At 40.2% G+C, this 26,666-nt stretch overlaps 2 protein-coding genes across 2 annotated transcripts in view; both read right to left on the bottom strand.

Moving 5' to 3' along the window:
* Nucleotides 1-4,864: 4,864 nt before the first annotated feature.
* Nucleotides 4,865-8,154, bottom strand: LOC147449804 (pentatricopeptide repeat-containing protein At2g03380, mitochondrial-like). Its single transcript, XM_086522167.1, has one exon. The coding sequence runs from the start codon at nucleotides 7,854-7,856 to the stop codon at nucleotides 6,264-6,266; it is 1,593 nt and encodes a 530-aa protein (XP_086378293.1). The 5' UTR covers nucleotides 7,857-8,154; the 3' UTR covers nucleotides 4,865-6,263.
* Nucleotides 8,155-24,624: 16,470 nt separating this feature from the next.
* The window catches only part of LOC147449803 (uncharacterized), a 40,411-nt gene continuing 38,369 nt past the window's right edge, over nucleotides 24,625-26,666 (bottom strand). Inside the window, exon 7 of the mRNA XM_086522166.1 lies at nucleotides 24,625-25,753. Within this exon, the coding sequence (XP_086378292.1) occupies nucleotides 24,972-25,753 (782 nt within the window). The 3' untranslated portion in view covers nucleotides 24,625-24,971. The remainder of the gene's footprint in view (nucleotides 25,754-26,666) is intronic.

The following is a 26,666-nucleotide window of genomic DNA, read 5'->3' as shown; positions in this document are numbered from 1 at the left end:
TTCATTTCCTTGCATACTGTAGGAGGTGCCTCAATTAGTGATCTACAATCCCTTTGAAGGGCTATATGTGTTTTGCAAAATTAAAAGGTACTTCCTAGACACATTTGCTACTCCATAGGTATTTAAAAAGGACCTTAGAATTTGTCAAAATCTCATCCGTAGGGCAACAAGTCTTTTTTGGGTATTACAATTGCTTGCATAGGTACTTTGTCTAGCCTTATATGTACGTTTTAAACTACCTTTGCACACCATATGTCTCTTATAGGTATTTCAAATGCTTACACATGTATGTGTCTAGTCCTATAGGGATTTTGTAAGCTCCCCTTGTAGGGACATAGGTATTTTCAGGTGTAATATGTACTTCTATAGGTACTTGTCTAGTCCTATAGGTACGATGCAAAGTACCTAGAGAAGCTTTCTAAATTTCCATAGGTACTTCATTAGGTACTCTTGAAGTTCCATGAGCACTTTCCATTCTCTACCCTTCTTTGTAGAGAGATTGAAAAGGTGTCTAGACTACCTTTTTAAGGACATAGGTCTCTTTAAGGTACATTAGGTACTTTTGCACTTCCATAAGTTCTTAGTGAAGTACCTTAAGAATTTCTCTAACCTGCCTTTCAAAGGGCCATGGAGGCAACAAAGGCACATTCATGATACATTGGTAGCAGCACCAAAGGTACTTTGTAAGTATCTTAGGATGTTGATCAAAGTACCATTGTACTACAATAGGTCTTTTGAGGACCATATGTCTTGTCATGGGTTTTCATCTTACATACCTTGAATAGCTTTGTAAAGTACCTCATCAACAATAGACTCTTTCTGTAGATGCATAGAATAGGTGGAATGATTTTTTTATGATGTGCATAGACATGTAGCACAAAGGGCATTGTATATGTTCCAGGAGTTTATGTTGCATGTGGTGAAGCTTTAGCTGCTCCTGGTTATGCTATTGTGTACACATTGGCATGTAGCCATACCAGCCATCCATTTTTTTTTCCGTATAGGGTGGGGTTGATTTGGTTTGCACTCTTGATTCTTGTGGGTAGAGTGTGCCAATCGACAACAAGTTATGCATGTTGGTAGGTCATCAATGCTCATGACATCCTTCTTTCATGCATGTGTATTGGCACTCTAGTAATTTGATGAGCATGGAAGAAGTCATCAATGCTCATCGATGTCTTCTTTTGTGCATGTATTGGTAGGGGGAAAGTTGAAGACTGCAACTTAGTGAGCAAAGCAAAGAGTTCCATTGAGGCCACATCGGCCATGGGGACCCCACAAGTGAAAATCCCACTATCAAAAGCTCAAGCCACTCCACACGTATTGGGTGATGTTAGCAAAAACAAAACAATTGATACCATATTTCCTTTTCTAGAGAAGGCTCCAAGTTTTGGGGCATGTTTGATGCCTTGTAAGAAGTCAAGAAACTTTGTTGACCTAGAGGAGCAAGCAAGGAAGGTTTGCATCTACTAAAATAAGAGCAGCATGTCAAAGATACTAGAACTACTCGAGACTCTAGAGCAATTGGATGACGGCATCTTTTTGAAGAACCTGGTAAGTCATACAAGAAATGATACAAACATGGAGATTTTGAGTGGAGTCACATTCCAGTTGTTTTTACTTTCTGATTGCTTTTGATTTTTCAAGTTTTTTTTTGTTATTTCCAAAGTAGATCTACTAAGAAGGAAAGAACATAAAAAAAGCTCACCCATAGGTCATCCATCATGGGAGCATCCACTAATGCAAATGTAAGATTTCTTATCAAGCATGTATCCCTTTTGAGGCCCTTAAAGTATGTCTCCTATCTAAAACAATTGGCAAAGGGAGATACCATCCAACAAAAGACTAGCTAGATGTAAAATAACAAGCATAGCAACAAAATGGACAAGAAGCACCTTAGTCCATCTTTAGGATTAGGGGTCCAAGCATTCCAACCTCCTTAAACACCTCAAAGATGGATTCTTGCCAAAAAAGCTAGCAAAAGAATAGACTACCCAACATATAGCCCACTAGAAACGTAGAAAACAGTGCAATGGTAAAGCGAGTAAGTATAACTCCAGGCTCAAAGTAGATCTAATGATCATAGCCTCTTACAATCTCCTACAATCCTCTCAAGGTGAAATCTAGCCCATCATCATAGATACTCCAAATTAGTTCTTGCTTGTCATAAATCAATATAAAAAATAACTACTTAAAATTACCTATTTTGTATCGATTTTAATTCAATCAATATCTTGGTTTCTCCAAATCTAGAGGAGAGGAAGGGGACGCCTCTTATATAGAGGTGTTCAAAAGGAGGCTCTTTTTTGGGCCCATCGATCTTCTCAAAGATGCTCATTAGACCTATGTGTATGATCTATTAGGCATGTCGGTATCAACAACAAATTCCTGGCAAAAAGCCCTATCAAGCCAGTTTGAGAAGTTGATCTATTTCAATTTTTGAATCCCTAAATGCCTCTGACTAAGTGACACAAAGGTCCCTCTATGCAAAATTTCCATGTTGATTGGTTTGTTGATTGAAATGTTAGATGCAATTTCCCAAAGTCATCTGATGATTAATGGTTTCATGTAGTTTATAGGGAAGTTTGTCCATCTTAAAACAATAATATGCCATCTCTCCCTCTTGTGTACTAGGCCTTGAGCTCAACAATCGTCCATATAGGTACTCGAATCTCTTTTGATTGTTCATCTGATATTGAAAATTCTCTTTGTTTTCCACAAACTATTAGCATGTTATCTTGGAGACTACAAATAAGAAATTTTTGGTGATGAAGATCCAATCTCTTCAAGAGATCCGCCACAATATCCACTCTCAAAGTCACCTCTCAAAATTCTTGTGGAACTATGAAAAGTGAGTTAGAGGAATTCTTGTAAGGCCTTTGAGACTATGATTAGCAACAAACATGCTTGTGTCTTTGATGTTGAAATTGACCATTCGCAAGTTTTAACCTACCACGTTGAATTCAAGACAAGTAACAAAACTATTTTGACAAAGACCTTCCCATTCTCCTATTGGTGCATTTATTTAATGACAAGTTTCTTAGTAGCTTATCTTTAATGTTCTTTCCCACTTATCCTTTCATAATAAAAGCTTCTTAATGTTTCATCCAACATAGCTTAACTAGAGTATGCTTGTGTTTACATAAGCACATCATTTGCATTATTTTTTGTAATTTAATAATCAAACCCTACATGATTCCTTTTGGCAACTTCTCAAGGGTTCACTTGGCTGATTTCAAACTTCATGAGCAATCTTTTCCTTGGTAGCTCAGCTGTGATATCCTCAGCTCATCAAGTTTCACCCTCAATCAATAGCTAGCTCTTTGCACCCCTCTCAAGAAGGCAATGAGGCATCTTTATTTCTGGCTTTTTAATTGCTCTAAACACACTATCTAAAGCTACAAGCAATGCTACTTGACTATCCCTCTTTCAATTGTTGCCCTCGACAACAATCGGCCTAATCAACAATGAGAACCCTATTGTCATCTTTTACTACAGCCACTACCTTAAGAAATGCTCCATCCTCAAGGGATCCACTCCTTATAGAAAAGGACATGCCACTTGTGAGCGAAGAGTCTTAAAAAATCCTCTATTTAAGATTAGTGTATAGTAGTTATAACCCCCCTTTTATGCTTATTAAAGCTATAGTGAAAGAAATTAGTATACCTTTATCTCACTTGTAAAGTTTTGTATGGTTCTTTGAAAACACACTATTGCTAAATCTATTGTATAGTGAAACTCTCTTTTGTGTTTTTTAGCATTAATTTAGATTGATATACTTTGATGAGATTCTCATTATTTTAAGTTCCAAATAATCCTAACGCCATAAGAGAGCAAAAATCAAGAAATCATCATTAAGTAATGCTTGATGGTAGCATGTGAATACATATATACTTGAGTTGATTTAAGTAAAAAAGGTTTAAGTCTTGTGATATCAAAGAGCATGACATCACATAGAAATTAGAAATATCGTACTAGTAATAATCAAACTCTCTATCTATATATGTGACTAGAGATATATGTTATCAATAGGCTTATAGAGACAATATATGTTCCTCTGCTAATGATACATCTCTATCTCTTCTACTTCCCCTTCTCCCTCCTATGAGACTTATAACCCATCCCCCCTACTTATAAGTTTAGAAGGGAAAATTATTGGGACCCAACACCAAACTTATACACTTATTTAGGACTTTGAACAACCTCCCTCCTCCTTACGTGGTACCGTTAGTTTTCCATGCTTGATCCCCCGGAGCTCCATCCCATCATCTCATGTGGCTCAAACATTGAAATCTAGGCTCATGTAGCATCATTATCAACCAACTCTTGAGTGCTGACTAATTGGCTTTAGAGTGCTATCAAGCTGCCTCTTGTTGACCGAGGTAGGCTAAGCACAAGTGACTACTAATTGAGTGCTGATTAGTTGCCTTTAGAGTGCTATCAAGTTGCCTCTTGTCGACCGAGGTAAGCTAAGCACAAATAACTACTAATTGATGGTCATTACACAGCTCAAAGTGGCTTGCATTTGTGCACTATAACTTGAACACTTGCTGTGCACATAAGGTCAAAGGTAAAATTCGTGTTTTGCATGGTACATACTCATGGAGTTGGAAAGGTTATTCCCTTCATGTGCACAATGTGCACTATGCCAATAGTAATGGTCTTTCTGTGCCTTGAAAGCATTGTTCAAGATCTCTCAACTAATGCTTCATTGAAAGTTGAGCATCTTATTTTGTAGGTGTGTTTCCTCAATTTCACTTGCAGCATGCACCATTGGGGACAAAGAGCCAACCTATTATGCACATTTTGTGTGCTGTAGTTGCATCTTTTGAGTGAAGATAAAATGGCCTCACGCGCTTTGACATCTCTCCAGTTGAAGCTCATATCTCTAGATTAGAAATGGAGAAGACAAATCGTAGGATGTGAAAATTGCATGCAAAATTTGGCATGTCTCTCATCAAGCTATCAGTTGCATGCCTAATGATCAGCATCTACATCCAAAAACTAAAAGCTCACAAAGTGTATCATTATTGCATGGAGAGCTGATATCAAGTCTCGATGCACAAATACACCCCATATCCTCTCGACGGAGGGTATTGACTAGTTTGATCCTCACTTTGTAAACACACACCCATATGAAAGGACTTATACACGAAGTACTTATGAAAGAATACCCACCTATGCGCTTGAATAGCATCCTTCCCATGTAATAAATGCCACTAATTATCACAAAATGACCGGTAAATTTATAGACTCTACTGCATTGACATGTTTAGTAAGTTGATTCCATCTTTCTTTGCTCTCATTAGGGTTGTCCATGTTTGACATACACCCGTCTAATCCCATACTGACGTCCAAACTAGTAAGTTAGGGGTCCAGTCAGTTTGACCATGGACCGGCCAGCTGTTGTTTTGGGCAAAGTTTGGTCCTTGAGGCCAATATTGTCACATGGCCCAGGGGCAAAGGCCAAACGCTCAAGGGCATAGGGCCAAAGTTGAAGCCTTAGGTGTTGCAAAGATGCCATTTTGGCCTTCCAACTTTGGTATCCTAAGCTCTTTTCTGAAAACTCTCTTTCTTTCATCGTATGTGTTGTACGCTTTGCCTTAGTCATTTCATACCATACTAACGTCGGATTGTACTAGCATCGGACACTCGAGCATGTCAACCTTAGCTCTTGTCCTGCATCCCGCTTTAGTATCCACTACAAAATTGTGCCAAGCTTGCCATAGATGATAGGTAAACTGTCAATCTAAAATAAAAACCATGTCAGCCTGAGTTGGCCCCATTGTAAAAATGTAAACGTCTGCTTTCACTTGCTTATATGTAGATGACTTCTCTTGTATCCACCTGTCTTATATATAGTACATCTGGTCCATTTACTATACATTTGTCCAAAAATATTAAGGAACAATCTGATTGCAAAAACACAGATTGACAATTTGTGCCTTACCTATACTATGTACTGCATCTAAAATTGTAGCCACGCTATATTGCCCACATACTTGCCCCTTCAGCCACATTGTGCACGCATGAGCATTCATGCACCTTCTCACAGGACCTTGGCCTCCAGCTTGCCATGGAAGCTTGCACTTTTGGAACATCTTTCCAGAGAGTTGCTGCGATGGGAAATATATTACGCACATTATAGAACTTGTCATCAGGTCAGGGCAGTTCAACCATAGATATATAATTTTGAGCTTGACGTAGTCTTCCGTATGAGAGCTCCCCCCAAACGCCCTGGACTAAGTCAAGCCAAGCCTTCTTTAAATTTCTTGATGCTGGGGGTTGCCATTTCCATTTTGTACGGAGAGTACACTAGAGCAACGCACTGCATTGCTGTAGGCCCATCCTCCTATGTTAGTGTTTCCCCACTTACGACAAGCAGCCAACAATGCAAACCAAGCCGGAAGATGTTCTGAAGATGGCATCTTCCTGATTGTCTCTAGTGCCTTGTCGAAGTGCCCTGCACGACTAAAGAGGTCCACCATGCAAGTGTAATGCTTTGAGGTGGGTACAATCCCAAAGCTCGCAGTCATTCTCTCAAAGTAAGATTTACCCTCATCGACTAACTCTAAAGAACTACACGCCGTAAGCAGAGTCATGAAGGTGACCGAATTTGGCTGTACACCTTGGCTAATCATTCTTCTAAAAGAGTCAAAAACAATGGTGTGCTTTCCAGCTTGTGCATACCCTGCCATAAGTGCAGTCCATGAGACTACATTTGGAACTGCGAGCTCGTCGAATACACTTTGTGCTCTTTTAAGTGCACCACATTTGGCATACATATCCACCAATGCTGTGTCAAGGGCATTATTTCTGCCAAATAACCCCTCTCTCACAATTTCAGCATGTATCCCTTCCCCCACTTCAGCTGCTCCAATGCTGCCACAGACTTGCAAAATGCAAAGCAAGGTCACTGCATTAGGAAGAAATCCCTCGCCTTTCATCTTCTCAAAATACTTCAGCGCTTCCTCACCAAGCCCCTCCAAAGCATAGCCTGTGATTAAAGAAGTCCAGGAGACTACGTCATGCACAGGAAGCTTGTTAAACACATCTTGGGCCTTTGCAAGAACGCCACACTTGGTGTACATATCCATGAGTGCATTCCCAAGCACGACATCTTTCTCTAGAAGGCCCATTCGAACTATTTCAGCATGTAATTCTCCACCTTTCTCAGCTTCTTGCATGCTACCACAGGCTTGCAACAAACAAGCAAAAGTCACTTCATTGGGAGAAAGGCCGTCTCTTTTCATCTCTTCAAACGAAGCAAGTGCTTCCTCCGCACACCCGTGTTGGCAGTAACCAGAAATCAATGCAGTCCAGCAGACAACATCCCGGGCGGTAAGCTGATTCATAACCTGTCGGGCCCATTCAAATGCACCACACTTGGCATACATATCTACTATCGCATTACCAAGTATGATGTCGTTCTCTAACATTCCCCTTCTAGCAATCTCAGCATGTATTTTGTGGCCGTGTTTAAGGGCTCCTATACTACCACAGGCTCTTAAGATGCAAGAGAAGGTCATTGCGTTTGGAGAGAGGCCGTCGCTTTGCATGCGTTCAAAACAAAGCAGTGCTTTGTTGCCGTTGCCGTACTGGGCAAAACCTGCAATAAGCGCAGTCCAGGAGACCACATCTTGAAATGGAAGCTCATCAAAAACTTCCTGAGCTTTGAAAAGGGAGCCGCATTTAGCATACATGGTGATCAGCGCGCTGCCCAAATGTACGTTCTTTCTGAGCAACCGTCGTTCACAAATCTCAGCATGGAGTCTGCTTCCTTGATAGAGGTTCTTGCTCTTGCCACAGTCCTTGAGTAGGACTGCAAACCTGGCAATAGTCCGAAGCTTCTGCATAATCTGTAGGACATCACTTGATCTCACCGTCCTGCACCTTCACAAACCATGGTGGCTTCTTTCTAGCCATGGTGCCAGAAAGAAGTGCGGTTATGGCTCTTGTAATCTGGTCCCGATCCATTGACGCGAAGGGGAGTGCTTGCGGAAATGTGTGTATGTGCGCGTGCGAAGGTCTGCATTTCTCGCAACACGCACACCCCATGAGTGCATTAGTATGCCATCCCAAAATGGTTCGACAAAATCATTAACGAATATGCTCCGATGGAAGAGTAGTCATATATCTGTATTTTGTGCTGTAAGGTGGATCATAGCCCTAGCATAGAGTTTATCACATGTCCAAACCTCATAAGCTAGCAAAATGTGAGAATTAGCACATGTCAATAGCAATTAAAATTTGCTTGCATGGTTTCTTAAAGATCATGAAAAGTGCAACGTGCTTGCATGCTTGTGCCCACAAGAAAAATGAAAAAGCATACATATGTATGGCGATGAGGTGGCACTGTCCTCACTTTGTTTTATAAACCGTACAGGGAATGTACCCTTCTCCTATTTGAGTGTTGCAGGGTCATGGCATGCTTCTCCTCTAGTGGTGGAGGGTACCTTTTTTTTGGATTTACAATGCATTGGAATGAATTCACTTTGAAGCAGTTTGTTCTCTTACTTTGGATGGCATCGTCAAGTGCATCACAAGGCTGATAGCAACCAGCAGCTTTACAGCTCTCCTCGAGCAATTCTTGCCACTTTGATTTCTCTCTATCATGAAAGCAATTTGTTTCTGTCGAGCTCATACCATGAAGCTGTTTGTCATCGACAAGCAAATTAAGTAGCCAAGTAGCTTCACAATCATAAGGCCATGTTGCACAGAATGACAAACATGCTCTCGCTCATCGGTTACTTCATTGGAATACTCCTAATTGAATACTAGTGTTGTTGATCTTCCTCATAAGTCCAAAGGGCTAGCTTTCCCTTTGGCCTCTCTTCATACGAGGATAGCAACAAATCAATGCATGTGAAATAATTTGCCCCAAACCATGTCATAGAACAAATCACCCAAAAGCAATATTGAATACCTATTGCTCCCCATAATCTTGTTGGTGATCCATTCACATCCTAGTTGTCCCATTCTTTGGTTCAGAAATAGCACAAGTGCTTCGTAGGGCCAACTCCTTTGGCTAAAAAATCCATGCTATTACAATTGATTTTATGTTCCTGGATTTTGGTTTACTTCATTCGATATGGTGCCATGACTAGTGGTACTTGGGGATATTGATCGACACTATGCTTCGAAGGTAGCTAGGCATTATATCCTTGAGCTAAGTGAGCACGTTTTTTATGTGTGCATCTCCCAACATACTTTTCTTTGTGCCCAGCACTTCCATGTGAACAACGCAAAAGATGCACTTGAGCTCATCGTACCAAGAAGCAATTCGCGAGAGGTGAGCAAATCAAGTAGCCATCACTGGCTTCGGACTCATAAGGCTACTACGATGCACGAGTTCACAATCATGCGCTCTCTCTCTCTCTCTCTCTCTCTCTCTCTCTCTCGTGGTCTCTGTGCTCCAATGTGGGTGCAGGAGCGGCGGCCTCAAGGGGGTTGGACATAGAGCTGCCCCACTCCCCCTCCTCAAGACGCGCTACCCACACTGTACACATTGGACAACGCCCTCTACCCCTCCTCAAGAAGACCTACACGAGCTGCCCACGCTCTGTACAGGCTGCTGACATTGGAATGTACACACGTGATACCTCAGATGTGTCAGCTTGCTCGAGCTTTCGGCGGGTTGTTGTCCTGGCTCTCGACCGCCTCTTAGCAAAGGTGTTTTCAAATAAGCAGTGGCCACGGCCACCCGAGTAGCTGAAGCAAGCTAACCTTTGTTGAGGTCGTGGCAACACCCCTGAAGCTCGACAGCACTACCTGCCTTCAACACAAGTCAAGAGACTTAGCAAAGAGAACAATGAATTGAAGGAAAGACTCACTGCAATTGAGGCCCCTCTCACTCTAGTGGAGGAAAGCAAGAATGTGGAACAAATGGAAGCCTTGTTCACCAAAGAAATGGAAGTAACAACGACCTTCACAAAGGAGGTCAAGACTCAAGTGCATGAGGAGATCTCTCGCAAGATTGAAGACAGTGTGGCATCCACACTACTCTAACAAAAGCGTCAAGAAGACATAGCCCCCCTCAATGTTTGCATTGGCGGGCTCCCAAGCGTATGGAAAGGGGAGGGGAATCTCAAGTTCAATGAGTCCCTTGTTCGAATTCAAACAATAATCCCTGTGAGCGTACAATGGGATCAAGCAACAATCACCACGCTCACGAGCGTATACAGCACCAACCATGCGATCCTCTCTTTCAAGACCAAGGTGAATCAAATCAAATTCCTTGAGTAATCAAGGCTTCTGAAAGACACCAAAATTTGGTTTGCAAAAGATCTTACACTTGCCCGACTAAAACAGAGAAAGGTAGAGCTCCAAAAGGTGCAGGAAGTGTGTGAAGCAAGAAAATGGGCATTTTATCGAGGAGGTAAAGCAATTGTCTAAGAGTTTCGAACTCCCAAACTGGCTACCCTTCACCTGTCCCTCCTTAGGTATTCCTCTTTTTTATCGTTCCTTAGACCCTCGGTCCTTAACTGAGATGTATCTGACAACTCCTCCACTTAGAAGGAACCCTCTATAATGATTTGTTTTTCGGTCTCAAGGGTCATATCATACCTTTGTGGACGATAATTCTCTCTCTCTCTCTCTCTCTCTCTCTCTCTCTCTCTCTCTATGTTACTCCATTGCAACACTCTCAATTGGATTCTCTTGTCGTTGATTTTCCTCCTAAGTCCAAAGAGCTAGCTTTTATATGTCCTCCTTTGTAATCTTCATATGACGATACTAACAAATTAATTCATGTGAATGAAGATAAGCTAAGCACTTTATCATTTAGGGTAATGACCTAGTGAAGCAAAACCAAGCGTAGATCCAATATGACCTTCAGAATTTCATTTCATGTCAATTTATTTTAGGCAATCAAAAAGTTCCCATGTTTCCAAAACTACATTCAATAACATATTATATATTGGACTAGCAAAACTCTTGCAGCTTCACAAGATCCCAAGATGACCAAAATCGAGAGCTGGTCAAAGTACAATCAAGAGGTACAATAAAAGATAGTCTAACATCCCCACTCTTTACCCAAAAAAAAATTTAAGCTTTTTTTAAGTAGGAAACCATGAAATGTTTAGTAATTAACAGAAAAAGAACCCAAGTTTAGAACTGCATGTGGCACTCCAACAGTTTTAGATTATTTAAGTATCAATTCATATTCATGTTGATTGACAAATAATGATTTTCCTCATAATGAACAAACCTAGGGGCTTGCCATTAAATCAAAGATCCCTACCATAAATATATGGGACAGTAAAGAGGTCCTAAGTAGCCCTATCCACCACAGTAAACCAGGAGTTTTGCGATAGGTCAAAAACAAAGAGAGAGACCAGTCCCCAAAACTTACAAATCCTAAGCAAAAGGCAATAGGTACCATCAATATTTATCGCAATCAAAACCTATCTCTCAAAAACGATGAGTTTCAAGAATGCATGTGGTTACCCTATATGTTTGCATTGCTTAAGCACAAGCATGTAGTAAAGGCTAGCAAGCAACCCCCACTTCATACCATACTTCGTTTAAAGCTACCATTAGAGAAAAGAGTAGTTTTAAAAATGCAAAGTCATTAGATCCCATTAATCTCAAGACAAATACCTAGGCCAAGGGTACTAAACAAGGTCCAAGTCAACAAGTATATCCAGAAGGACCATTATAGGACGTCAAACATCCCTAGGTTCTTCCAAAATGGATTTTTTGAAGAAAAGGTAGCAAGATAATATCTGATGTTAGGTGTATCTCCCAAATTTTAACAAATCAAAAGGCTATAATGAATGTCCAAAAGTTTAGAACCAGTAAGGCAACAAAAATTTTTGCTCAATTTTACTTGGTATATATCATCCCCATTTTCTACCATTGCTCAATTTTACTTGGTATATATCATCCCCATTTTCTACCATTCAGAAGGACACTTTTGAAAGTGTAGTAACAGTAGCAAGAGCTAACCAAAAGAAAATCAACAAAATCAAAAGGTTTAGTAAGAAGCCCAACGCTACCCCACCTTCCACAGAAACCAAGGGATTAACATTAGTTCAAAGACCATCACTACAACCAACATGAATGACCAATAAGACCAAGTGCTTAGCATCAGCAGACCCAAGACCAACAATAAGATCAAAAGAATACAAAAAAATCTCCTAAGCAACCTATATAGTAAAGAAAAGCAAGAACCAGGGCTTAACACACACGCACACTAGCCAAACCGCATCTCTCCCTTCGTGGGCCCTTGATCCCACCCCCTCCAACTTGGCCAGAGCTTTCTCCCATGGACACTTGGCCAACCCTCTCTTTTTTATCTCTAGGGGGTGGGTCACACAAGGCCATGACCCCATGGCTTGTGGTGCAGTGTGCCCTTAACCATAGGATAGGTTACATTCCACAATCCTAAAGTTAGGGATTCTTTTCTAGGGAGTGCTTACTTGCTCCCATGTTGAACTCTCTTCAGTACAATCTTTCCACTTAACTAAACACTCTTTATAAATGTAACATATCATATTGTTAAGGGCACACTGGACCACAATCCATGGGGTATGTTACACAACCCCATCTTCCATAGTATACCATAGCCAAGGGCTCAAATCTAGGTCAAAGTTTGAAAGTACAGAGCAAGCAGCCCCAAGTTCTTAACAAACCCAAGTAGTCTTAAGTTCTTTAATATAAAAAAGATACATTAAAAAGCCGTTTCAAATAGAAATACTAGAGCAAGCACGCGCAAATCTTACCTTACTCAAGCATTCCCAAGCCTTGACATACCCAAAAAGAAGAAGTTGAAAAGTCCATTTCCTAGCTCAAGAAAATTCCATGTTTCAAGAATGCATCTGGTTTTCCAATATGCTTTGGTTTGCCCAAGCACCAACATGTCTCATGAAGATCTTTTAATTTCCATTTTCCGTGACCATAACTAGGAATTCAAAACATAGGGCAAATTCCTCAAAAAGGTATAGGCTATGAAAGTAATTGAAATTACCTAGACATGTTAGGACCTATCGTTGAGAGGAGGATACCACGACTTGTAGCCTTCAACCTTTTTTTTAAGGTTGTAGATGATATCCTGAGTATTATTGTATCCAAATAGATTTTCGAGCACATATTTTTCTCAATATGGGCAAAATCTAGATCTTAGCTTTAGGAAAAAGAACATAAGCAAAATTAGGGGCAATAAAAAAGAGCCCAAATCAGCCCCATTCCTTCATAGTATGCCATAACATAGTGCCCAGAGTTAGATCAAAATTAGAAAGTACAAAACAAGCTCTAGCAAAAACCAAGAGCTTAGCAAAAGATCCTCAATATAGTCTGAGAGAAAAATAAAAGGCCTAAGCAGCCATAATATGCAAGTAACGTAAAAGAGAGCCATCATCAATTCTTACCATACCTAAGCAGCCCAATTTAATAATTACTAGGTCATTGTTTGGTGCCAAGTTCTACTGCTAAATACCACCTCAACTCACTCAACAATGATGAATATCTATCACACATAATATTCAAATTTTACCAATGTGATTTGCCAAGACACGACCATAATTAAGAGTCCTAGGTCAATAATCCCAAAGCTTTTGCAAACATTGTGTTGGAAATAGGGTTGCACGGAAAGGCACATGATTTGGAGAAGATGAAGGAAGCTCAAGGCACACAACAGAGAGTAGTATTACTTAGTGCAATAGAAAGATGAGATAGCCCTAGAGTGCTGAGCGTATCTACAATGCACTGGGGAAAAACCTCCTAGTGAGGGGAAAAATGCCCCGACGGTTCGAAATCTGTTTTGACACATCACTTCCACATGTATATGGTAACAAATCCCCTCTGAGAGTGATGCGGTAAACTAGAGCTGGCACATAGAGTATATGGAAGTGACATGCCTATAGGACAAAATCAGTCCACAAAGGGGACTAGGCCCAAAGCTTTGCAAAAAGCTTTGAACCTCATGAGACAATTCCTTTGTGAAAAGATCTGCGAGGTTGTCATGTGTTGGCACATGAGCCAAGTTTATCTCTTCTATTGAGAGTCTCTCCCTGACATAGTGGTAATGCACCTCAATGTGCTTTGTGCGAGCATGAAAAATTGGGTTCCTCCCAATTTCCAATGTGCTCTGATTGTCAGTGTAGATGATGTTGGCAAGTCCTGTCCAACACCCAAATCAGTCACCATAAGGCATCTTAGCCATACACACTCAACCGTAGCTGTGAAGACTGCCTTGTACTCTGCCTCACAGCTGGAAGTGGCCACAATAGGTTGCTTCTTGCTCAGCCATGATATGCATGAATTGCCAATCATGAAACAAAAACCACTTGTGGACACTCGCATGTCAAAACAACCATCCCAATCTGAGTCCAAAAAAACATGTAAATCTGGCGGCAATTATCCCCCCTTGTGATAAAACAACCCAAGATGTAAGTGCCACTCAAGTAGCGAAAGATCCACTTGACAGTCTGCCAATGCTTAGACCCTGGGATATGCATAAATGTGTTGACTTGTGAGACTGCAAACTAAGTATATAGCCTTTTGTTGCATACATAAATAAGGCATCCAATAGCGTGACGTCAAGAGGATCACCAACATCATGAAGACTCAATTTCAAACGTGTTTCATTGGGAGTGGCAATAGGTTTGGCGATCGTCAAGTCCAAACTTACATAGCAATGTCTATATGTAACTTGTCTGACAGAAGGCAATATCACCATCACACTACTTAAATTGTATGTCCAAGTAATGCTGAAATAGCCCCAAATCTTTCAATTTGAAAGTAGCATTTAAATCAACCTAAAATTCAGCAATTTGTGCCTCATTTGAACCAGTGATCGGCAAATCATCCACATATAGAACAACAATGAGAAGTACATCGCCCTCACGCTTTACATACAAAGTGATTTATGTTGGACTATTATAAAAGCCTCGTTTAACCAAATAAGTGTCAGCTTTCTCATACCAAGCACGAGGAGATTGCTTCAACCCAAACAAAGCTTTCTTACATTTGCACACTTTATCTTCTTGCTCTTTAATGACAAAACCGTGAGGCTATGTTACATAAACTTTCTCAAATGTGTCACCATTCAAAAACAAAGAAACAATACCAGATTGATGTACATCCCTCAATCCAAAATGAGCTGCCAATGCACATAGAAAACGCATAGTAGTCATACAAAAAGTAGGAGCAAAAGTCTCTTCATAATCTATGCATTTTGTTGTGCATAACCTTTTGCAACAAGCCGAGTCTTATTCACCATTTGGTTTGCATTTCAACTTGTAAACCCACTTTGTAGTAATAGCCTTTTTGCCAAGAGGCAAATCACATAAAGTCCATATGTCATTTTTTATAAGCGCATCATATTCTGATTGCATGGCAGCCATCCAATTTTTTGAATTATGTGCTTCATCAAAAGAGAGAGGTTCCAACATCACATAAGCTAGAAACAGCCAAAGCATAGCAATCTGATACATAAGATGCATAGCAATCTAGAAACATCCAAAGCATAGCAATCCGATACATAAGATGCATGGCAAGAACCTAAACGAGTATGACTACCCCCATAGGCTGTACATTTGCCTCATTTAAATTTACATTCAAATTTCACCGCTGAAAAGAGGCAACAAACTGTCAAAAATGTCATGTGAGCTAACATTACTATCTCTAGTACATGACAGTAAGGGCTGAACAAAATCTTCCACAAACACAACATCCCGTGAAACCAAGATACATTTGACAGCCTTATCATCCATTTTTTTGCGCTATGTTTGTGGCACTAAATCATAAGCCAAACAGCCAAAGATATGCATGTGATCAATAGAAGGCTTTCTATCATTCCATGCTTCATATGGAGTCACAGACTACAAAGCTTTTGTAGGACACCTGTTAAGTACATAAGTGGCACACATGATAGCCTCAAGCCAAAATGACACAAAAAAGTCAGGAATTCATTTGGATTCCAAAACAACCACAATATCAACTTTCAAAGCCTGAATCCCGTCCCCAACCAAGCGTACAAGGGCTGAAGCAAAGACCACTGTTGACTCACACAACAAAAAGGTGGATCCCAAAGAAGTCTCTTCAAACAAAAACGCATAGGCAACCTATTTGTCTTTTTAGTAGCACCATTTTGTTGAGGTGTATATGGCCATGTAGATTGGTATTTTTTCCCACAACTAGCCATAATGCACTAAATTCATCACATATACTCCCCCCCCCAATTGAAACGAAGGGTGCCCATAGTACATTTAGAGACATTTTCAGCCATAGCCCGAAATTGCTTGAAGTACATAAACAGTTCAGAATTCGCTTCAAGCGGATAGACCCATGCATGCCTAGAATAATCATCGATGAAAGTCATGAAGTAAAGGTAATGGAGTTTGCAAGGGCTGAAAAACATCACTATGCACAAGCTGCAACATGCATGTAGCCCTAACTGAACCATCCATTGGAAACTTTGAACGTTGCATTTTGCCCAAGACAGCCTTCACAAACATGCTTCACAGGGGCTTCAAGAGGCGGCAAAGAAGCAGCCATATCAGATTTTTGCAAACATAGCAAACTCGCAAAATTCAGATGCCCAAAATGTGCATGCCAAAGTTTTGCATTTGACTTAGCCTGTGAATCCACAACTGCATTTGCAAAATTCTGCCCACACTTGTCATACAAAGTGAGCTTATACAACCCACGGCATAAAATGCCAGATGCAACAGTTTTATCACCAAAACTGACATCATGAATTGCACATCTGTCATCCACAAATTTGACAACAAGACCAAGTCTAGCAAGTGCAGATACAAACAAAAGGTTCTTTTTATTCCAGGTACATAAAGTGCATCGACAAGTGTGAAAGAACTATCATCTGCAGCAATCAATAGAATCCTTCCAACTCCCTTAACCGGATAAGAGGCATTGTTTGCACAAGTGACTGCATTCCCATGAGGAACATCCTCGAGAGAGGTAAACAAGTTACGATGAGACGTAATGTGCTATGCAGCACCACTATCAAAGTACCACACATAAGCAAACATAGCAAACTCGCAAAATTCAGATGCCCAAAATGTGCATGCCAAAGTTTTGCATTTGACTTAGCCTGTGAATCCACAACTGCATTTGCAAAATTATGCCCACACTTGTCATACAAAGTGAGCTTATACAACCCACGGCATAAAATGCCAGATGCAACAGTTTTATCACCAAAATTGACATCGTGAATTTCACATCTGTCATCCACAAATTTGACAACTGCATTTGCAAAATTTGAATTGCACAACTGCATTTGCAAAATTCTGCCCACGCTTGTCATACAGAGTGAGCTTATACAACCCACGGCGTAAAATGCCAGATGCAACAGTTTTATCACCAAAACTGACATCATGAATTGCACATCTGTCATCCACAAATTTGACAACAAGACCAAGTCTAGCAAGTGCAGATACAAACAAAAGGTTCTTTTTATTCCAGGTACATAAAGTGCATCGACAAGTGTGAAAGAACTATCATCTGCAGCAATCAATAGAATCCTTCCAACTCCCTTAACCGGATAAGAGGCATTGTTTGCACAAGTGACTGCATTCCCATGAGGAACATCCTCGAGAGAGGTAAACAAGTTACGATGAGACATAATGTGCTATGCAGCACCACTGTCAAAGTACCACACATAAGCATCTGCTGCAATTGACATACATGCATCATGGTCAAAAGGATTATAAGTACACTCTGCACTAAAAGCCCATTTTGCATCTACATCAACAGTACACTTGTAGTGGAACTGACCTCTTTCTTCTTAGCCTCTTTTGCCTTCAATTTTCAACACTACCAGATCAAGTGATCATTAGCTTCACAATAATGGAAACGTGTCTTATTTTTCTCCTTTACACCATAATTTTTCATATGAAGCTGCCAACAGAAGCATTAGGAATAGGTGCCTTTCCACTTGCATACAAATCATGAGAAGTGACTACATTACTGTTACCACTTTTTCTTTGAGCAGCAATAAAGGCATGTTCAATTGCACGCTGTTTAGCCTTTTTTTTTGGAAACTGACTCTTGCAATAGCAATGTGCATAATGCATCAAACTTGACAACTTCAAGATTTCCTTGGGTCAAGTCTCCCAGTACTAGCAAAAGTCTGATAAGAATCTGGCAAAGCATCAAGAACAGTCTGCACAAGGGAAAACTATGACTTCGCACTACATAAATATTGTGCTCATTGATATCCTTGATACCAGCAAGGAAAGTGTCCATTTCATCTTTCTCATGCATAATCGTCAATTCCAGCTCTTTATGCAGCAATGCAATTTTAGCCTCATTGCGACTTGCATAAAGACCAGCCAGAATCCCAAGCCTCTTTTGCAGATTTAGCTGAACAAATGTGAAGAGTGATAGTGTACTTCACAGATAATGCAATCAATGCAAGAGTCTGCGCATCTCTTACATCCCAACAAGCCTGCTCAACCGTAGGCAAAACAGCTCTAGCAGCAGCAATCCTGCCACCAAAACCTTCAACATCCTCTATATCACCTGTATCCACAAAAGCAGGACGTATATCAATGCCCTGCACAAGATTCCAGACACCCTTTGACACAAGAACATGGTACATCATGTAAGCCCACATTGGGTAATTTTCCCCATCCAATCCATCCAAACATCTTGAACACATATGTGTTGTTGTCAGCCATGGCAAATGTCTGCACCTGATGTGAAAATTGCTCAAAAAGAGGAGAAACGAAGCGGGACTAATGTGTGCTATATAGCACAAGCTGAAGAAAGACTATAAGGGACCTGTTATGTAGAACACAACACTGATAAAAATTCTACACAAAAGGACAAAATTGTTTGTGCAACATTGTCTGTAGTGGAAACGGAGGCCGAAATGAGCCTAAATGGGAAATCTGAGCAGACTTACCTCTACAAGCTATCCTGAAGTATTTATCGATGTGGTGACACTCACCAAAGCTCACTGAAATCGGAGAAAGTGAGCAAGTGTGTGCTAGCAATGTTGCCAACTAAGCCAAGGAGGACGCAACCTGCTATGATACCAATTGTTGGAAATAGGGTTGCAGGGAAACACACACAGCTTGGAGAAGATGAAGGAAGCTCAAGGAACACAACAGAGAGTAGTATTACTTAGTGTGCAATGGAAAGATGAGATAGCCCTAAAGTGATGGGCATATATACAATGCACGGGGGGGAAAACCTCCTAGTGAGGAAAAAAATGCCGTGGCGGTCCTAGATGTGTTCACACACATCACTACCACATGTATATGGTAACACATAGCAACCACCAAATCCTTGCATTTTGTTTAAGAAAAAACTAGCAAGACAAGATCAAAAGCACGATTTTTAGGATAAGATACCCCCACAATTATCAAATCACTGATTGTTTTAGTGTTTCAAAGTAAACAAGGAACAAAACCACATGCTTAGATTTGCAAAATTTGGGTTTATGTTATAGAAAATTAGAAAATAATTCAACCTAGGAAGAAGCAGTTGCATCCTCCAATTCCTTGTTTGTAATGAGCATCAATAAGGCCCACCAAATACACTTTCTCTCCCTCAAATGCAAGTGTAGATTTTTGAATGCAAGAAAGAAAATGGTAAACAAGGCTAAGTGAGGGTGAGAAAACCCTCACCTTTAAATATTGGATGAATGCAATAGATTGGACATCCTCCTCCTCTCCATCCCAGTTCCAATATGTCTTTCTATGTAAGTGTAATTGCCAATCTCAATTGTAATGTAGCAAGGCCTATTTGAGCATTCATCCCAATAAACCATAGTGTGCCATAGCCACATGATGCCCTATAGGGATTATGTAACTCACTTTGAGAGTGTTAGGATAAAGGTCACAATGGCCAGGCAACCAAACATGGTCAATCTCCTATCCCCTTACTAACAACCATCACTAGCAAATTATTCTATACTTTGTGGACAATAGAGAATAAGGAACTGCACAACTATTGTGTCTGTGCTCCACCAATATCTCTATGTACTCCTCTCTCTCTCTCTCTCTCTCTCTCTCTCTCTCTCTCTCTCTCTCTCTCTCTCTCTCTCTCTCTCTCTCTCTCTCTCTCTCCCCCCCCCCCCCTTTCAACTCGTATTAGAGATGCAATTGCAGAAACGTTGTCAACGGAGCAAAGAAGTGTGGTGCTCAGTAAGAAGAAGATCAATTGTTTACAAAAGAATCTTGTCTTTTTACACTTTGTGTGCATAGATTGCAGAGGGAGTGTAGATTTGAGCTTGAGCACGAATCTTGAACTTGTGTAGAGCTTAAGGAGTAAGCTCTTGACTGATTCAGTCAAAGAAGAAGCAAGAAAAATAGATTTTAGCATGATTATTTTTTTTTTTTTTGGTCTTGAAATGCAGTTTTTGGCATGTCTCCTCCATGCAGAATCAAATTGACATGATTCAAGAGTATAGTTTGGAGTTTTGGCATGTTTTTGGCGTGTTGATGACATCATAAGCTTAAAATTCTACTCACAAAAAAATGTGCAACATTCTGCAGCAAATTGACACATAAGAGTTGTGTCATATTGATGCCTCTACTATAAGCATATTGTAAGTGTTTGGATATGTATGCCGCTTGGAAATTTTCATTGGGAGCTTTTTGAGCTTGTAATTGTGGATGCCTGTATAGATTTTTACACAGATTTCTCGTCGACACGAATCAGAGTTACATTGAAGTGACATGTTTATGCTTACAGATGTTATGCATACTTGATGCAAATGCTTTGTACATTCTTTTTTCGGGTGCCTTTGCAACTTGAGCATTGTGAGTGCTCGCATGTACACATTAGATTATGCATTTAGGATGCTATGTTATTGCTTTAGATATTGAACATGCTTTTATGCAGGCTTATGGATACTCACATTGAGCATATGTGCATTGGTTAATGCATTTCATGGCAGTATATGGGGTTTATTGTATTCTTGATGCAGACTTGACATTAGATGCCCTATGGTTTGATGTCTCTCCTGCATGATTGAGGCAACTATCATCACCAGGTTTACTTTTTATAGATTATGATGTACTTCGCTTGTATATTTTTTGACGCTTATTTATGCACATTTCCTACTCACATACGTAGTGATTACTTTACGATGTATGTACAATCTTGAAGGATGTTGCTAAGTATGCTTGTTGTGGTGTCGATTTGGTATTTACATAGCAAGTTTAAGTCTTGAGTCTTTGCAACCTTTTGTGAGGATCGTGGTGACGTTTTTTTTAATCCGGGCATTGTGGAGCCTAATTATCCAATGTGGTGTGGATTAGTATGCCAGAGATTCCCTTCGTGACCTCACCATAGCATATGTATAGAAAGGACTAGGTGCATCATGCACCATATTGGCGAGTCAATTTTGATCAGCATTTGGTCAGTGATAGTGCACTTGGTGAGATAGGCACTTATGTGGATGGTCATTGTACAATAGTTCTTTTGACTCTCTATTGGTTTGAGATTTCATTGGATTTACAGAGGAGACTCTGTCAAAATTTTGCCAATTTTATAGACATAATTTTCTTTTTAAATGGTTCTAGTTATGGCATCATCTTCTAATAGAATATTTTTAATATCCAAAAGTTTGATGGTACAAACTTTTCCATCTAAAAGGAACAAGTCCAAAATAGTTTTATTTTGAAGAACCAATCAGCACCATTGTTTGAACACCAAGAGGATGATGCATATCTGAGATAGAGTGGAAATCACTTGATGCAAAGGCAAGTTGTACCATAAGCTTGCATCTTGCAAAGTCAACATTCTTTACCATTGTTGATGAGGCTATCACTCGTATTTTGGCAAAAATTATGCAATATGGCTCAACCATAAATAGAGATTAGGAGTTATATAGGAGTGTTTAAACAAAGACTTCTCTAATGCTATATCAATGTAATTAGCCTTGATGAGATTGCAAGCAAAGAACAAGCTCTTTTGCTAAAGTGGTATGAGTTCTTCTACTAGTGATAGCCTCATCAACAATGGCATTGGCTTAGAAGCGTGCCTTCTTACAACCCTTTTCCCAAGATGAAGATCGTCATGTAAGAACATCGCCTTGACATCCATGGACGAGCTTTGTATTCTCTCTAGCAACCAAAGCAAGAATTATACAAAGTGGGTTGTATGGCACTATACATTAATGTTTTATCCCACAACTCACCACAAATGCATTTAGCTCTTCAGGCATATACTCCCCTCCTCTATCAAAACAAAGGGTGCATGGAGCAAAGACGGATACAGTTCTAGCCATGAGCCAAAATTTCTCAAAGAACCTAAATACTTTGGACTTGGCCATAAGCAGATCCAAAATCGAGGTTAAGCACAATGCATCTATCATTCACAAACTTGACTACAAGATCAAGTTTGCAAGTCCAAATTCATCCAAAAGATCCTCTTGGTCCCATATATATATAAATCGTTGCAGAGTGAAAGATTTGCCACTTGCAACAGTATGCACAATTATGCCAAATCCTTACCTAGATAAGAAGCATTGGGCACATGTCATAATATTCCTTTTAAAGACACTCTCAAGATAAGTGAACAATCACGATGAGACAATTGTATTTCATGATCTCATGGTAGTTTCCAACTTTTTATATGTGAGGAATATATGAGACATAGTGTTCCCTCAAGTTAAGTTCTTAATACCTCTCCTTACGTTATTTCATCCAATAATATGCACCCTCAATTTTGTTGAGCAATATAGTGCTCATATTTCATCTCCTTATATGGGAGGATTGTGTTCCCTCAAGTTAGTTCTTAATACCTCTCCTTTCGTTATTTTACCCAATAACATGCCCCCTCAATTTTGTTCTTTGTATTGACCATATAATGCTCATATTTGAGCAGAAAATTATGGCCACAACCTTGCATGACAAAATAAGCATAAGACCCTAAATCATCTCTCTTTGTTCGCTTGGTTATATAGTCCTTGCTCATCTTTAAAAGGCCCTTTACCTTTCATGCACCATTCCATCTCTTATCTTGCCCCAATAATAGGCACGTCTTCCTAGCACTTAGTCTACTCATCTTTATGAAAAAAATTTCTTGTGAATAGAAATTGAACTGTCTCTTTGAGAACACTTATTAATGTGGAGCATTCTCTGTAATAGTTTAGTCACATGAACTCTTGTCGGATGTGTGAGCCTATAAAAGGGCCTTTACCATATGATCTAATCATAAACTATCTTCTCCATCACAAGGTGAACTTTAAGTCTTGGGGTTGGACTCTCGCTACGAGTGCTAAGCAATTATAATGTTGATACTTTGTGTAAGAAAAAGTGAGAATTGGGAGATGAAGTAAGAATATATAGCATCATGTGGGACCATGTGAACGATGATTTGGATGCTATATAGGCTCTCATGCTTATTGCTATAATTAATCCTGAAGAATAGGAAATGGAAGTTTTCAAAATATGTTAGTTAGCACAATGTTAACTAACATACTTCACGGTAATATGTTTAACACAATGTGCAAATTATCAGCTTGGATAGGCATTAGAATTTCTAGCACATAAAATTATTCATTCGTCTAACGAGTAGTTCTTATGTTACCCCTCATTAATTAGTGTTCACAAATCTTTCTCTTTTTCTAGTCTTTGTGCATTGATTTTGTAAGGATGTTCCATTTTAGAGCACATAAAATTAGTGCTTCGCTGAGTGAGGATCTCTCATGTTACTCTCTTAAAAAGTGTCTAGAGACCCGTGTATGGTTCTCTCATCGATTTCAAAGAGAGATTGTCAATATTTAAATTAAAAGTCTCCTTAAAGAGTATCCAGCCAAAATCTCATGCCCTCTTTCACACAACCTCCTAGTACTAGGTACACTTCTTCTAAACAATCACTTATGAATGTGTAACTTTTATACCCATCATAAAGGACAAATACCAGATTGAATGATGGGAAATATGTCTCTTTGCATGCAATCATAAATCTTTGTCGGGTGCATTCAATCCTAAATCTTTTTTTTTTTAAACAATGCATGAATTCATGTCGTCCCTCACAATTTATATCCTTTAAACTTCAGAAGCCTTCTTAGCACAACCTAATCATAATGTGTTATCACATAATAACACCAAGCTCCAGTGTCACTCTTCCAGGAAGAAGCTTGAGTTCCAAGTGTTGCCTTATAATTTAATCCTATGAAAATGTTGAATAAGCTCCTAGTATTGGTTGTTTTGCAGACTCAAGCATGGAGATGACATTAGTGCATTTCATATAAGTCATATTTTGATTCTCAGAAATTGAAGGCCTCCAAGCTAGTTTTAAGGGAACACTTCACTGAGATTAGGTCTAATGTTTTCGCGGTTCATGTAAAAACTAGAAACCTAACTACGTAGGTGGAGCGCTCGTGCAAGGCACATACCATTCTAATATGCTCGCAACTCGAGTGTATGACAACGTTAAGGCTTAGGCGCTCCTCGCAATGCACCGATGGCAATCAAATATGACAAATCTTCCAGAATGCATCAATGGCTTTGAGATTCTGCTTTACTGAAATATTAAGTGCAAATTTCCAGACACAATTTAGTTACACATGAACCTATTCTTTGTGATCACCTCCAAACACTCATGAACACAATCCTTGTGAGCTTGACCATACATACAAAAAGAGAGTTTTGGACATATTTTTACCAACTTGCTTGAGACGTTGCTTTAAAGGCGAGCTCTAACAATACCAAGAATGGATGCTAAAAAAAAATACAAGAGTGCAAGGGACAATGCACAGCCTTAGTAACATAGTTAATGGTGGCTAGGAGCGACAACACTGAACCTCTCCGACATGCCAACATATGTTTCTGTTAGGAGAGTGGTCATACTTCATTATGTTGAACACTGTCGAGGCCAGCCAGCTCCCTAACCAACCAATGTCTTCGACAAAAAATGGGCTGCCAGAGCTCCTACGCTCTTGACACCTTCAAGACAATTGCAGGAGGGCTGAGGCTTATACATTAATAATCCATTGTGGATTGCAAAAAATCAGGCAGGCTTTCAACGAATTTCCGCTCAAAAATTTATACAGGCACGCATTGATTTTGAAATACTTGGATTTCTCCTCCCAATCCGGCTGTAACAATCACCAGCCCCCACGCTGTTGTGACTGCAGAGACTCTTTTGTCCACTGTCACATCCTCCCCTGCACTAAATGTCCGCTTGTTTTCATGACTGGAATTCCTGTCAAAGCTAGGTGATGGAAGGCTGTCCTCAGGCCAGGCCGAAGACCCTCCCCCCTCTAAAGAGAAAGCGTGACGACTACCATTTTGCTCATCATGTCCAGCCTTCGATAACGCTGAGCAGCAATCCTCTAGATAAGAATCAAGCATCGGAGAAGCCACTATTTCTGAGCTTGTCTCCCTGCCACTTAGGCAACTACTCTTCTGTTCTGAAAGGTGTGACGAAGTCCTTGTTAATTCATCGCACTCGTGTTCTTTAATGTCGGCAGGCACTGATTCCCCATTTCTTGCGGCGTCGGGAGAGCTTCTGCACGTCCTCTCAAGCTCACACTTATCCTGTGAAATGCTGATAGGACTAGTGTCAATGGTCCTTTCCAATGTCACCATCTTTAATTTCTCTGGAGCTAATTTTAAGCCTGACCCAGGCCAAGGTATAGCAATAGAAACATGTTGAGCAGAGAAGTCTTCATAGGACCTTGAAAGAGATTTCTGTTTTTGGGCGGAGTGCAGGCTTGCATCATAATATTTCCATATGCAAACACGTGAATCTTCGCTTGCACAAATTACGTACATCCCATTGGAGCTGAAGGAGGCAGAGATCTGGCTGTTGCTGTTCCGTAAACCTGACAACCAACCAACCAACTCTCTCTCTCTCTCTCTCTCTCTCTCTCTCTCTCTCTCTCTCTCTCTCTCTCTCTCTCTCTCTCTCGCAAAAAAGTGAGGCTTCCATATACATGGGAAAAACCCTATAACAAACCACAGGATACATCTGAGGATAAAGATAACTCTAATCAGGTGGTGAAGTGTAGCTATATGGAAAGAGATCAAGTCTACACGAACCTACCCGAAGCTCTGTTCACCTCGGGTGATGTAGCAAAAACCACAAAGTCCAATGCTGTATATCTGACTGATATAAAGCATCCACTGTAAAAACCTCCTGTAGTATCTCACAAAAGCCAAGGGACTATGAACCCCTAGGCCGTGCCTCCAAAATCATCTGCATCCACAACATTTCCTGATGATGCACCCCAAAAAAGGAAGCGGATCTACAGCACAACCAAACTGTAAGAGAGGCAGGGGGGACACACTCACTGTCCACATCAAAAGCCAAGGAGAGGTACCAAGATGCACCTCTCTGACCAAACCAACTTCCCTACGGCCTCTCTAAACTGACTCTTAAACAAATCTGCAAACTGTCTGATCTCCATAGAGTAATTGGCTTCAACCATTGTCTGCTCCTGTGAGGCACCATAGACGGCCTCCCTCATCCAAAAAGAATCCTCATGTAAAACCTGCAGTCTAAATCTAATCTTGGGAGCTCGCTCTGGACCAAGGAAAATGTGGCATGTTCCTGACAACTGGAGGAAAAGCTTGTCGACGCATAATGGCCCACTCCTCAAAGAAACATCTGGAGATCTCTACGGACCAACCGCGAAGAACTAAGCTAGCAAGATCTCAGAAAGCAGGACATTTGCCGAAGATGCGAAGCCTGCTGAATAGTCGAAATCCTCAGCAAACTGTGAGGACTCACTCTCC

Source organism: Adiantum capillus-veneris, chromosome 10 (assembly GCF_014529385.1).
Source record: "Adiantum capillus-veneris isolate H3 chromosome 10, ASM1452938v2, whole genome shotgun sequence".
Taxonomy (NCBI): Eukaryota; Viridiplantae; Streptophyta; class Polypodiopsida; order Polypodiales; family Pteridaceae; genus Adiantum; species Adiantum capillus-veneris.
The sequence above is the reverse complement of the archived record's forward strand: the minus strand, read 5'-3'. Positions and strand labels throughout refer to the sequence as shown.